The 12949-nt window shown below is 38.1% G+C and overlaps 1 protein-coding gene across 2 annotated transcripts in view; it reads left to right on the top strand.

Moving 5' to 3' along the window:
- The window catches only part of efcc1 (EF-hand and coiled-coil domain containing 1), a 30117-nt gene extending 18586 nt beyond the window's left edge, over positions 1-11531 (top strand). For both annotated transcript variants that reach the window (XM_059329598.1, XM_059329597.1), the window contains 6 exons: positions 4154-4302; positions 5479-5614; positions 7283-7439; positions 10042-10200; positions 10752-10821; positions 10981-11531. In XM_059329598.1, coding sequence (XP_059185581.1) covers positions 4154-4302; positions 5479-5614; positions 7283-7439; positions 10042-10200; positions 10752-10821; positions 10981-11105 — 796 coding nt within the window. In that variant the 3' untranslated portion in view covers positions 11106-11531. The remainder of the gene's footprint in view (positions 1-4153; positions 4303-5478; positions 5615-7282; positions 7440-10041; positions 10201-10751; positions 10822-10980) is intronic.
- Positions 11532-12949: the final 1418 nt, after the last annotated feature.

Here is a 12949-nt window from a genome sequence, read left to right as displayed (position 1 = left end):
GATTATTGTAAGTTAAAATGTAATTTTGGCTACAGGAAAAAGGTTTTGTTTTGACTAGTTTTGACTACGTACTATTCCAGTAGACATTCAGTTCCAGTTCAACATTAGTATTCATTTAAAGTTGTGCATCTTTCCACCAGGTTTCACACTCATTTAGCTTTGCTGTGATGTCGGCAATTTTGCTACTGAGAAATACTGAATATTTGCTCGTTATCTGCCAGATATTTAACTTTCCTCATATTCCAGCCTCTGACTGCATGCTGTGCAGGCAGCACATTGTTTGATTTATCATGGCTTTCGCAGTCACAGCTGCTGTTCTGCTGCTGGAAACGGGATTCATGATGAATATTCAAATTTGCCATAAACCAAAACAATAAGCTTAAAGAGGCTTAAGGTTTGGGCATTTATATTAAAGGGGACCTATTATGTTTTTCCTTTTTACTGTCATCTATGTAATGTTCCAATGTTTGATGTTTACATTAAAAGTGGCCAAAGTTTCAAATGCGGTAAATGTGTAAAAGTAATCCCTGTCAGCTAAAAAACTCAGGTTTCTGACCATCCTGAACTCCCTGTTTCCAACTGCTACTCTGTGCTGGAACTGACATCAGTTCACACCAGGTCTTTATATATGGTAATTTAGGCACATTACTGCTACTGTTTACATTGCATACACAGCTACATGTAGCTACATGCTAACGTCAGGGAAACCTGTAAACTCTGTTGTCAGTTTCTCCCCAATTTTGGATCACATTCCTGCTGGAATATGTTCTATTGTATAGTTTTTGGTTTAAAGGCTTTTTCTGGTGATTTTTCACAGCAGAAATGGCTTCTAAATATATATACTGTTATAAGGGCTGTTTCCACTACCAGGCAATACCCGGAATGAGGCGAGTCTCACTCGCCGAAACGCCCCTAATTTGAATTCCAGCAGTCCGGAGCAGACTTTTGTTGGGACTTTTTTCATCCCTGTCGAAGAGCAGGGTCTTTTATCTCCCCTGAAAACAGCCTTGTTACTGATTGGATAGAACACTAAGCAGCATGTGACATAGTACTCTACATGACAACAACACACGCCATTTGTAAAAGCCAGCGAAGTGGTGTTGCCAACTTAGCGACTTTGATGCTGTATTTAGCAACTTTTCAGACCTCCTTAGCGACTATTTTTTCAAGAAAGCGACTGGAGACAAATCGCGTAGCTGTAGCTAACTGCCGCTAACAGCTAACGATGCCGTTAAATTCACAATCACTATGTTTATGATCAGCGGAGACATAATTAGCATATTTAGCCATGCTGCGTTCAGCTGTTGACGTTGTGCACAGTTAGCGACGGTGAAAACCATACGTCACCTCCAGAGTCTCTAAATCCCTCTGGGGGCTAACTTGTAGTGTAGACACCCAGAGGGAGGGGACTTTTGAGAGGGTGTGGCCTGAGACTTTACCGGTGGCCACTTTTCCCCCTAGTCGAAACACGGCTATTGCTCCGGTTGGCTCATCTGGCTGCAATGACACGGTACAAAGACAGCGGGAGCTTCAGAGGACCCAGAAACAAATGGCAAATGGAAGTGCAACATTCAGTCACTTTCTGTCTTTCTTTTTTTTGGTCAAGCTCCTTAGGGGAAATGCTCTGCAGCTAAATGCTACACTAGCAAGTGACTTACTTTCTCTGTTTGCCATTTGTTGCTGGACAGGTAGCATACACCGTTCACCAGAGCTTTTTTACTGAAAAAAGCTGCCTGATGCTTCTGGAAACATGGTTAATGAGAACAGTGTGACTGAACCAAACAATAAAGTTGGATGCCAAACACAATTAGCTGAAAGCAGCTAAAACAGTTCACAGAGCTGAGGCAAACTGCAAAAAAGCAGGTGATAATTCTCTGTGGGTGTGTGTTCACATTATATTGTGAATATAAATGTATTGATAAATGCAGCTTTAAATTGTTTTTGTGGTGAATTTCCTCAGTAGTTGAAGAAAATGTTAAATATTTTCGTGGGTGTATATTGTGAACATATCCCATGAAGATATATTCAAATATTTGGCATTAGTTTGATTTTAACTATTTATTTTTTACATTTATTTTCACGCACATTTTCTGCACTGTTACATTGTGTCTGCGGCAACCCAAAGTCCAACCACCATTCAAGATGCCTGGACTACATAGAAAGTCCAGGTCCAAAGTAGAGTCCAAAGTCCAAAGTCCAAAGTAGAAAGATAAAAAAGATATATCGATATATTTTTAAATGTGATTTTGGAATTAGACCATATCGCATATATTGATATAGTTAAAAAAAAATCTTTCTTTCTATATAAATGAAGCTCTTACTATGGTTTGTCATATTTAGCTATTTTGTACTGTTTGTTATTCTTTTCTCATATACTTATATTTATTTCAGAAAAAAATTGGCCTATTTTATTTCATAGGTTAGTTTTATTTAAGATATTTTTTTATTTAAATGTGCACTTTATGGAGCTTTTTTTATTTTAGAAAAAAAGGTACTCCTGTTGTTATACAGTATTGATGTTCACTTATATAAACAGTTTCAATAAAACTACTTGTTGACTTTGACTGAACATTTGCTCTCACTTAGCGATCGTATATCGATATTCAGCTTAAATATATCGGGATCTGACTTTTGGTCCATATCGCCCAGCCCTAAGCACAATCACCAAATAGCATGTCACTGTCAAACCATGTGATGGGAAACAGGCTAAATCTCAAACACAGTCAAAAACAAATAAGAACAGGTTTTCATGTAACAGTTTTGAGGTCTTGAGAGACAAAAAGGAACTCCAGCAAATCCTCATTTTTCAATTTTTAAAAAAGTAAGAATTTGAAAAATGAGGGTTTGCTGGAGTTCCTTTTTGTCTCTGAAGACACAAAGCCATTCTGAATCACTATGCATGTCAAAGGCCGGAGCCAAAAGATGTGTCCTTGCTACAGTATTCACTGGACACCGGCTGCAGCCTCCCTCCAGCCACTGTCAATTAAAGTGCAATTAGTCACACCAAAGCCTGCATTTGAAAAAGCTTTCCACCACTTCATTCCAGTACCAGCGTGTCCACAGCAACCAGCACAGTTTTGTGTGCGTTCACATCCATGCATTAGTTCCATGTTGGTCTGACTGCTGCTGCCTGCTGGCCCTCATGAACTAACTTCTTCTTTCCTCCACTGTGGCCCCCACTAACTTAAACATGACTCTCTGATTGATGGTCTGAAATCATGCTGCAACTATTGACCTTCAATGAAGTCAACCATTTCTTCACAATTTTGCAAAAGAAACCTAAAGCAGTACACAGATGCAGAGTCTAATGTTTTCTTACGGCATAGTCAGCCTCGTGCCAACAGGATATAAGCATGAGTGACTTTTTTTCTTTTTTCAGAGTCAGTCTGTTGAAAACCTTTTTGAGATTTTCTCTTTTTTCGAGCAAGACATCATCATCTGGAAACACTTATTCTGTGATTTACGAAGGCCCCCTATTGGATTTCCCCCAACACAAAAGAGCAGACAGCAGGAGAAAGCTAGAAAATTCAAACCATTACAGAAAGATTGATCCGTGCAACCTGCAGTCTCAGTCTGTTTTTCAGTAACGAATGTTTGAATTTGTCTTAGATGTAAACATATAACATATAGAATAAAAGTGTTACATATGGTTTCATCTGCAGATGAAAAGATGAGGGGAAACAGAGCTTAGAAAACTGTTCATGTGCTTAAAAAAGCTCCTTTTTGTTTCATCCAGTGTTAGCCTGTGTGCTTTTACCTCACATCTTGTAAGCTAACTCCTGCACAGTAACAGCGCCATTCTACCATTGACCCACTTTACTGTAAAAATGCCTTAAAGATATAATGTCTGGCTTCAATTACCCCACCCAGATTTGGCGTACAACATCACAGGCCTCTATAAAATTATGGTGGCGGCTGTAGATGTGGCTTAATACACACTGCCTTGTGTTACTTGATATGTTCTCTTTGATGTTGGCAATTGGTTTGGACTGAACTTTTCTCATCTGTGCAAATCTGTGCATAGAGCATTTTTAGCCCCTTGGTCAGTTCCAGTTTATATGCAGGGATCTGCACGGCAGCAAAGACGGGGTCATGCATTTGCAGAGAACATGCAGTCAAACAGCTATATTAAACCTACAGTGCTCTCTTTCAGGTCGGAGGTGTCAAAACTACAACTCCCAAGCAGCACCAGGGCAGAGCAGCAGCTGAGTGCTGGCAGCAGGCAGGGTCAGAGATGTTGCTTGGACTCCCAACATGACCGATGCTCTCCAACAGGGCGTGCCGTGACGACGCCAGATAAGAGTAAGACATGTTCTCATGACAACACTGAATTTACTGGAAATGTCTCTATACTGGACAGTTGACAGTTGACAGTTTGTGTGTTTCTGTTTCCCTTCTATAACTTAAGAACAAGTGTCACTATTTCAACTGCTTTTTATACTTACATAAATGTCAATACATTTTAAGATAATTTCTTCTAGTAAATGTCAGAAAATAGTGAAAAAACACATGCAAAAACTGGGGCTGGGCAATATATTCATATAAAAGATATATCTTAAATGTGATATGGAATTAGACCAGGGATGGGCAACTGGAGGCCCGGGGGCCACATATGGCCCGCACCCTCACTTGAAGTGGCCGTCAGTACAACTACATGCATTTGAGCATGAAATCCTAAAAGTGTAAAAATGCACAAAATGACTTCTTGCGATTAACGTTGGTCTGCTGTTCTTGCACTGAAAAAAAAATAAATCACAGTTTTTATTTGCTTCAAACCTTTTGTATTCCTATTTATACTGTTATACATGCATTTGAGCATGAAATATGTTAAGTTACTGCACTGTAAACATATTTCAAATTGGAGTTTCATCATATCTGGTTAAGTGCACGGTCCTATATGTGGCCCTGTGGTCGTGTCGATGAAAAATTGTGGCCCCCTCCAGCATTTAAGTTGCCCATCCCTGAATTAGACCCTATCACATATATCGATATAGTTCAAATTTGCACTGTGATCCTTGCTCCAGAAAAGCTGCAGCTTTTATTTAAGATATTTTTTTATTTAAATGTGCACTTTATGGGGCTTTGATTTTTTTTATAAAAGGTTCTCCTGTTGTTCTACAGTATTTATGTTCACTTAAATAAACGCTTTCAATAAAACTACTTGTGACATGTCATATTTGGCTTTGACTAAACATTTGCTCTAACTTTGCAATAAAAATATCGGGATATATATCGTATATCGATATTCAGCCTAAATATATTGGGATATGACTTTTGGTCCATATCGCCCAGCCCTAGTTACAACTACTCATAGACCAATGTGACGTCTTATTGCTTGTTTTGTCAGACCAACAGTAAAACCCCACAGTATCTCTTATATGCAACACAGAAAAAAAGAACATTCTCACACTGGAAAGCTGGAGCCTTTAGCTTTGATTGACTTACTCTTTAACTGACTCATTTTGTTGTGGTGTGCAGTGGAGGAGCAGCTGTTTCGGTCGGTGGAGGGCCAGGCAGCGTCTGACGAGGAAGAAGATAAGTGGACCGAAGACCAGCAGAGGCAGGTGGACGAGGTGAAGAGGATCTTGACAAGGCTGTCCTGCTGTGGGGAAAGGTACCGTACATTCATTTATCATCTATATGTATGTATATGTATATGTATATATAGCGTCATGGAAAATATTATTAGACCATTGTTTTCTTCAGTTTCTTGTTCATTTTAATGCCTGGTACAACTAAAGATACATTTGTTTGGACAAATATAATGATAACAACAAAAAAAGCTCATAAGAGTTTAATTTAAGAGCTGATATCTAGACATTTTCCATGGTTTTCTTGATAATAGTCAAAAGCATTATGCCTAGCATGTTAACAAACAAATAATCACCTATACACAGAGCAGTATTAAGTATATATATTCTTTTTCTGTTCACCTGAAGTTCAGTATTCATTGTTCTTTTAAATGCTTCAGCAATTCCTAAAAGTATACCTAAAGATGTGTCTTTAGCTTAAAGGTGTTTGACTTTTGTCATCATCTAATTTTTCCATAATACAAAAAGGAACTCATCAATTAAAATATATTAAAGTAGATAAGGGCTTTGACAGGCTTATTATACCATTTTTGACCACTCCAAAATGCCACATTTAAACATCAAGACCTTGAGGGAACACCATACTGAGATTGGATTGCAAGCACTTCTTTTCAGGAAATTGGACTTAAAACCATCATATTGTTAACAAATATATTAGGGAAACGTTATCTGAATGACCTAGGTCTCTGGTTTATGGTTTTCAAGTTGAGGCTGTGATTATCATTTTATACAGTGTAAAAATTGGGCTGATTTAATCTATAAGAGAGTCAGCGTTTCAGTAATGCTTAATGTATGCAATTCCAAGACAGTTTGGGGATCCCACTATGAATAAATATTCAAATACACCATTTTAGACTAGGCAAAAATCACACATTTGTACGGCATGAGAAAGATTGCATGCTTATCCTGAAAAACTGCATAGGATTTGCAGTGGGGATTTCTGTTAAGGAGAGACTGGGACACCCATAGAGGCTTTTCTATTCATATTTCTATTCAGATATCCTGAGGTCAGAGGTCAGGGTACCACTGAAAATGGCCATATCAGTCTTCGCTGAAATTAAGACTAGCTTTGTATCATTATTTGGCCATCTTTCCGATAAGCTAGCATGACATGGTTGGTACCGACAACCAAGGCCATGCCAGGGCAGGGCATATGGTTATAAGGTCTGAACTTGGAATGTAGTTTGTATTATATTAGTGTGTAGGGCTGGGCGATATGGACCAAAAGTCATATCCCGATATATTTAGGCTGAATATCGATATGCGATATATATCCCAATATTTTTATCGCAAAGTGAGAGCAAATGCTCAGTGAAAGCCAAATATGTCATAAGTAGTTTTATTGAAACTGTTTATTTAATGGAACATAAATACTGCATCACAACAGGAGTGTATCTTTTTTAAATCAAAGCTCCATAAAGTGCACATTTATAAAAAAAATATCTTAAACAAATATAGACATTGAAATATCCAATCTTTCTTGAAATAAGTATAAAGAGTAACGGACATTACAAAAGAACTAAATATGACAAACCCTAGTAAGTGCAGTATTTATAAAGCAGCTGTTTCTGAAACAGGCAGTAGTGAGATGTATCATTTTCTCAATATTTGTCACATTCCTATTTTACAGCTACTAACAGCAGCTATGAGCATGATAGAGTTTCTGTCTCCTGGCCTGTGTTGTTGATCAGGTGCGATGACAAGGCATTCAAGAAGCTGATGTCTAACTATGGGAGCGTGAGGAGCGAGGAGAGCTGCAGCGCTGTGGTGGAGCTCCTGGAGAGGGTGACCAGGTTGCACAAGCAGCTGGAGCTGAAAGCGAGCCAGGCAGAGATAGACATGGACCAGGTACAAACCACTTCGGACCTCCATCACACCAGGGTGGGCTTCTACAGTCTCCTCTGCCACGGTCTGCTTCATCCATGTATAACAAACTGTTCATTCTGGACACAGTTCTGCCCTGCTTTACATCCTTAGTCATTTTGTGGCTATGTGTGGTGTTAAACTCGATTAACCCTTTGATGCACAGCATGGGTCTAAAGTGACCCGATAGAGTTTTTATGTTATATCTTTGCAATAAATTATTTTCATCATTCAGTATTCCAGGTTTTCCTCAATTAGTTTGTTTTTGATCATCATACATCCTAATTTTATGTTTTTCTTCATTCATTTTTGAATAAAATAAATACTTAGCTAACTTCTTGGCTAGGTATTTAGCTAAGTAGCTTGTTGAGCTAACTACTTAGCTAACTTCTTGGCTAAGTATTTCGCTAAGTAGCTTGTTAAGCTAACTTCTTAGCTAACTTCTTGGCTAAGTATTTAGCTAAGTAGCTTGCTAAGCTAACTACTTAGCAAACTTCTTGGCTAAATAATTAGCTTAGCAAGCTACTTAGCAAAGTAGTTAGCTATATAATAATACCAAAAAAAATTTCTATGTATGAGAAGCAAAATGTAAATAATGATCTGTTGTCATCAAATACAATATATTTAAAGAATACTTGGAATATTCAATCATAAAATAAGTTGATATCAAAAGTTAGAGCACAGAAACACACAGCAGCATTAAATAACATGGGGAATGAATGCGGTTCATTTTTGACCCATGTTGCGCATTAGAAGGGGTTTATATGTTGTGCATCAAAGGGTTAAAGAGGACTGATGAAGATTGTTATGAAAGTGGAGGGCTTCAAAGGAAAAACCACAGCTCGGGCATGACCCTGCAGCTTCCACCTAACCAAACCACCAGCAGCAGCACCAGAGCCGCCCTTACTGTATGTGTGGGGGTGTGTTTGCAGCTGCTGCTCGCTGGAGTTGGCCACAGAAACACTCCCCCTTGTCCCACATGACACTTAGGAATATCATAAATTAAAGCTCTCTTGCTAAACCCGAGTAGAATTTTCACAACACAGGAAGACAGGAAGAAGGGGAACTGTGATGTAATGTGTTCCCAGAACGTCTCAGCACTCAGAGAGGAAAAGTTAAAACTAAACAAAGTCCTGACTGTGAGGCTTTGTTTATGTGCAGGATGTGTGGGGTGAGACCTTTGTCCTTCTAAACGCTATGACGTAAAGGTGCGCTGCTGGGATTTCCAACCTTTTTGGCAGACATAAAGTTAATTTTGGACTGAAAACTCACTCTAACCCTCAACATTTGACAAGAATTTACATTGGGTAGATTTATATTATATTAAGATGTTTAGCAGGCCTACAGGGTGATAATCTTACATAATACTAGGCTGTCATATGCTTTTCTCTGCTGTTCTTTAAGATTGACAATTTATGTACAGCCTATGAATATACACTGCAAATAAAACGGTGTCTAAAAACAAGATAAATCTGAGGGAAATGATCTTGCTGCATGGACAGATTATTTCACTTGACAAGATTTTTAAATTAAGATTATTAAATCTAGAAATAAGCATGTTGAACACTTAAGATAAGAAATGAACTCTTACAATAAGATAAATTATCTAATACTTCTTAATCTAAAGTTTTTTTTTATCTTGGTAAGAAACAAATAATTGTCAGTGCACTCTGCTCCGGCCAGTTCATCACTGCTTGCAGCTTTAGTTTATCTTGTTTTAAGAGTTAATTTCTTATTTTAAGTGTACAACATGCTTATTTCTAGATTTAATAATCTTAATTTAAGAAATCTTGTCAAGTGAATTATCTGTCCATGCAGCAAGATCATTTCCCTCAGATTTAGTGTTTTTATCTTGTTTTTAGACACACCTTTTGCAGTTTAGTTTACAGGATAAGAGTTTTCAATATTTTTCTTATTGTCAACAAATCAAGTTTAACATATGGGAAGGGAAGTCTAAGACTAACACAGTTTTGGTTTTGGTCTTTTCATTGGATTTGGGGACATTAGTAAAAGATTGAATAACATCAGTGTTTAAATTCAAAAAAAATTTTATGTTTAGGAATCCACATGAATATGGATCAATGATACAAAAAAACATATGACTGCCTGTAGTGAAGTTTTATCATAAAGGTTCAAAATGATCAACTGTCATATGAGTAATTTAATGCTATTTTTTAAAATTATTTTACCAGGAAGTCCCTTGAGATTGCAATCTCTTTTTCGAGGGAGACCTGGCCAAGATTGGTTGCCAGTTACAGATTAAAATGACAGTGACAAAACATCGGAACATATAGTAAAAGCAGCAGAAAAGAAAAATAGGCAATACACTCATTATACATACAGAAAGGTACTGAAACCAACTCAGGTAAAACAAGTGCACTTTTCGGTAACATGGACCATTTGAATTGCTTTAAATTTCCCCAGGGATACTAGGTTTGTAAATGCAACACAGTTTGCAGATTATTCCAAGACCATGGGACAAAGTAGGAGAAGGCTGTTTTGCCCCACTCAGTGAGGACTCTTGATTATTACTATTAGGGTCACATGCCAGTTGTGTTCTTCAGTGTGACTGCTGTGTGTCTTCCAGATGAAGGACTCTCTGGTGCAGGAGCTGCAGCAGAAGGCAGAGGAGACTGAGCTGCTTCAGATGGAGCTGCAGATGCTTGAGACAGAGAGAGTGCGTCTGTCGCTGGTGGAGGAGAAACTTGTGGACATCCTGCAGCTCCTCCAGCAGCTCAGAGACCTGGTAAGTCACAGCTGCAGCGCAGAGCGACCGTACGGTTGAGTCTGGAGAGGTCTATTCTGGTATAATATGAATATTAAACATGTTGTTAGGCCCAAACATATTGTTTTGGTCAGTGAAAAATGCTGTAAACAGCAATTGGTCCATCATGGGGTTTAGAAACTCAAAGTTATTTAAATCATTCTGTTGTGTTGGCTATTGAGAGAAATCCACCCACACTGTACTGGAATTATTTTTCTGGTCAGACATCAGAAAGAAAAGGAATTGAAAGTATTCACTTTCATCATTCAAGGAAACCCTCCTATGGATAATGACTTACTGATCATTTGAATTTAAAGTCCACTTTGACCTGTGGAATCAGCCAACAGATGTCTTACCTGATATAGATATATATTTTGTGATCTAACACTGGGATTAATTATAGATCTGAGGGCAGATTAATTTCAGTTGTTGAACATGTGTGAGAACATCTGTGGTTACAAGACTCAGCCTGCCTATAAAAATGCCTGTTAATTGCCTGATAGGCCTCTGAGAATAGCTCCCTCTTGTTTCAGAACGTCTCACGGAGGTCTCTCGGGAAAATCTTGCTCAGCACTTTGGGGTCCTGCAGCGACCCACAACATGGTTAGTAAAGCTCACACAGCCCATAAAATCAATACAAGTGCTGTGAAATGTGATCGTGAAAATTTACAGTTACTCAGGGCAGGGAATTAAATTAAATTCTCGCCTGGTCGTCTGTAACAGGATTCACTCAGCGGTCACATCTGTTCTGTTTTTGCACAGGGAAAGCTCACATTCTGGAGGTGCTCAACGCCCTCTATCATGAACTGGCTGCCTGTGAGATTCTGTCTGCTGGTGGACCTTTGAAGGAAACACAGAGTCAGGAGTCTCTGGTCATCTCCTGCTAATCAAGACTGCCTCCTGCTGGGCCAGTGATGCTAAAACAGCCTTTCTAGAGAACACTGAAAGCTTAGCAGTGGCCAACAACAAGCTGATTGATTTGTATAGTGTATTATATTGTACCTTATATACTCCTCAGACCCTATTATCTATAATGGGATATTAATCTAGAATGTTAATTAGCATAGCAAGGAAAGTTGTGCATATACATGTTTTATTGCTAGATTGTTTTTTTTTATTTTTTACATAACTCATTTATGATCCAGTATGGATTTGTTTCCCACAACAGTTCAGAGTTCTGAATGTGAAAATGTTGAAATAAGCTAAACCTTAACGTAGTCTGTGAAATGTATGGACCTCTACTGGTCAACAGGTCAACAACAAGAATTTGCAGATATTTTTTTATTTTTTACACTGCTTCTCTATAAAGGCCAATAAAGCAAAATTTATTGATTCTTGATTTCTCTCAAGAAATTTTGCTTTATTGGCCTTTATAGAGAAACAGTGTAAAAATGTTTTATATCAGTAGGCCTAATGAACCTCTTCAATATATAAGAATTTACAGAATTTAAAGCAGCTACAAGAAAAAGCTCATTTTCTGTTGAGTTTGGCAGCACCTGTGGACAAAGGTGTTTCCCGCAGCAGGTTTTGGCAGGTTGAAAGGGGAACACAGGCATGCTGCTGGCCCGGGAGAAGCTGCTGCTGCTGCCTGCCACAGGACTCTCCACCCTCTGCTGGAGCTCCAACACCTCACACCATACCCCAGACTGACTGCAGGTTGAATGGGACAATGAAGCCAGTATGGGCTGGTTGTGCCAGAGGCCCTGCTGGACTCTGAGCTAAAGGAGGTTCTGGAGAACCTAAAGGATTTTCTCAGATTTCATTTGAATCTGACCTGAGGGCACCATGTCAGCCATTAAGAATAACTACATAGAAAAAGTCAATATTCTTTCTGTTGATCTTGTTTGCTTATGTTGGTTGTATAGAGACATCAATATTAAATTGAGAGCGTTTAATCAGATAAAAGTTCTTGTAGTTGCTTTAAAGGAAACTGCATATCATTGCACCTGCTTCATTCATTCAAGTCTGCATATCAAAATCACATGTATCATAACAATTTGACAAGTCTATGTCAATAAAAGGCCTCTGCACAGTGTACAGAGAAGTGCAGCCTACATTTGACCCATCAATAGTGTACTTTGCAACACTCATAAGGCCTGAATGATGTATAACAGTTCATTCATAGTCAGTCATGTTGGGAAACATCAGCCATTTGATATCTACCAGGTACATGCCTGTCAGTGGTATATGCATCCCATGATATGGACCAATGAAAAAGCTTTGTTACATGTAAACACTGACAGTCAGGCTTAAACTTGTTTCTTTTGTTTTTTTGACAAAACAAAGGTCACCGTACTCACTTTTTACCATATCACACAGCCGTCATCAGCTTTCATTGATGTTTTGGACATGGATTATTTGCCACTAATCTGCTACAATTTTGTTCATCATACACTGTAAAAAAAAAAAAAAAAAAAACAATAAAAAACTTGTTTTTACAGTAAAAAAAAAACGGAAGCTGTGGTTGCCAGAACTTTACCGTAATAAATACAGTAGAAGGTTTTTTAATATTACGATAAAAAGATTTTGGCACTGTTGCTTTTTTAAAAAAAAAAAAACGATAACTAACTGAAACTGTATTTTGTGGTTACAAAATTAACTAAAATTATTGTGAAAATGTCTTTAGTTTTCGTCTTTGTCAACTTTTTTTCATACATAAACCTTTTTGGTTGATATGAAATCTATTTCATCTATCTGGTTTTATGACTTAATAAACTTATTGGGGCTGAGA

This window comes from Centropristis striata, chromosome 3 (assembly GCF_030273125.1).
Source record: "Centropristis striata isolate RG_2023a ecotype Rhode Island chromosome 3, C.striata_1.0, whole genome shotgun sequence".
NCBI lineage: Eukaryota > Metazoa > Chordata > Actinopteri > Perciformes > Serranidae > Centropristis > Centropristis striata.
This window is presented reverse-complemented; position numbering and strand designations above follow the sequence as displayed.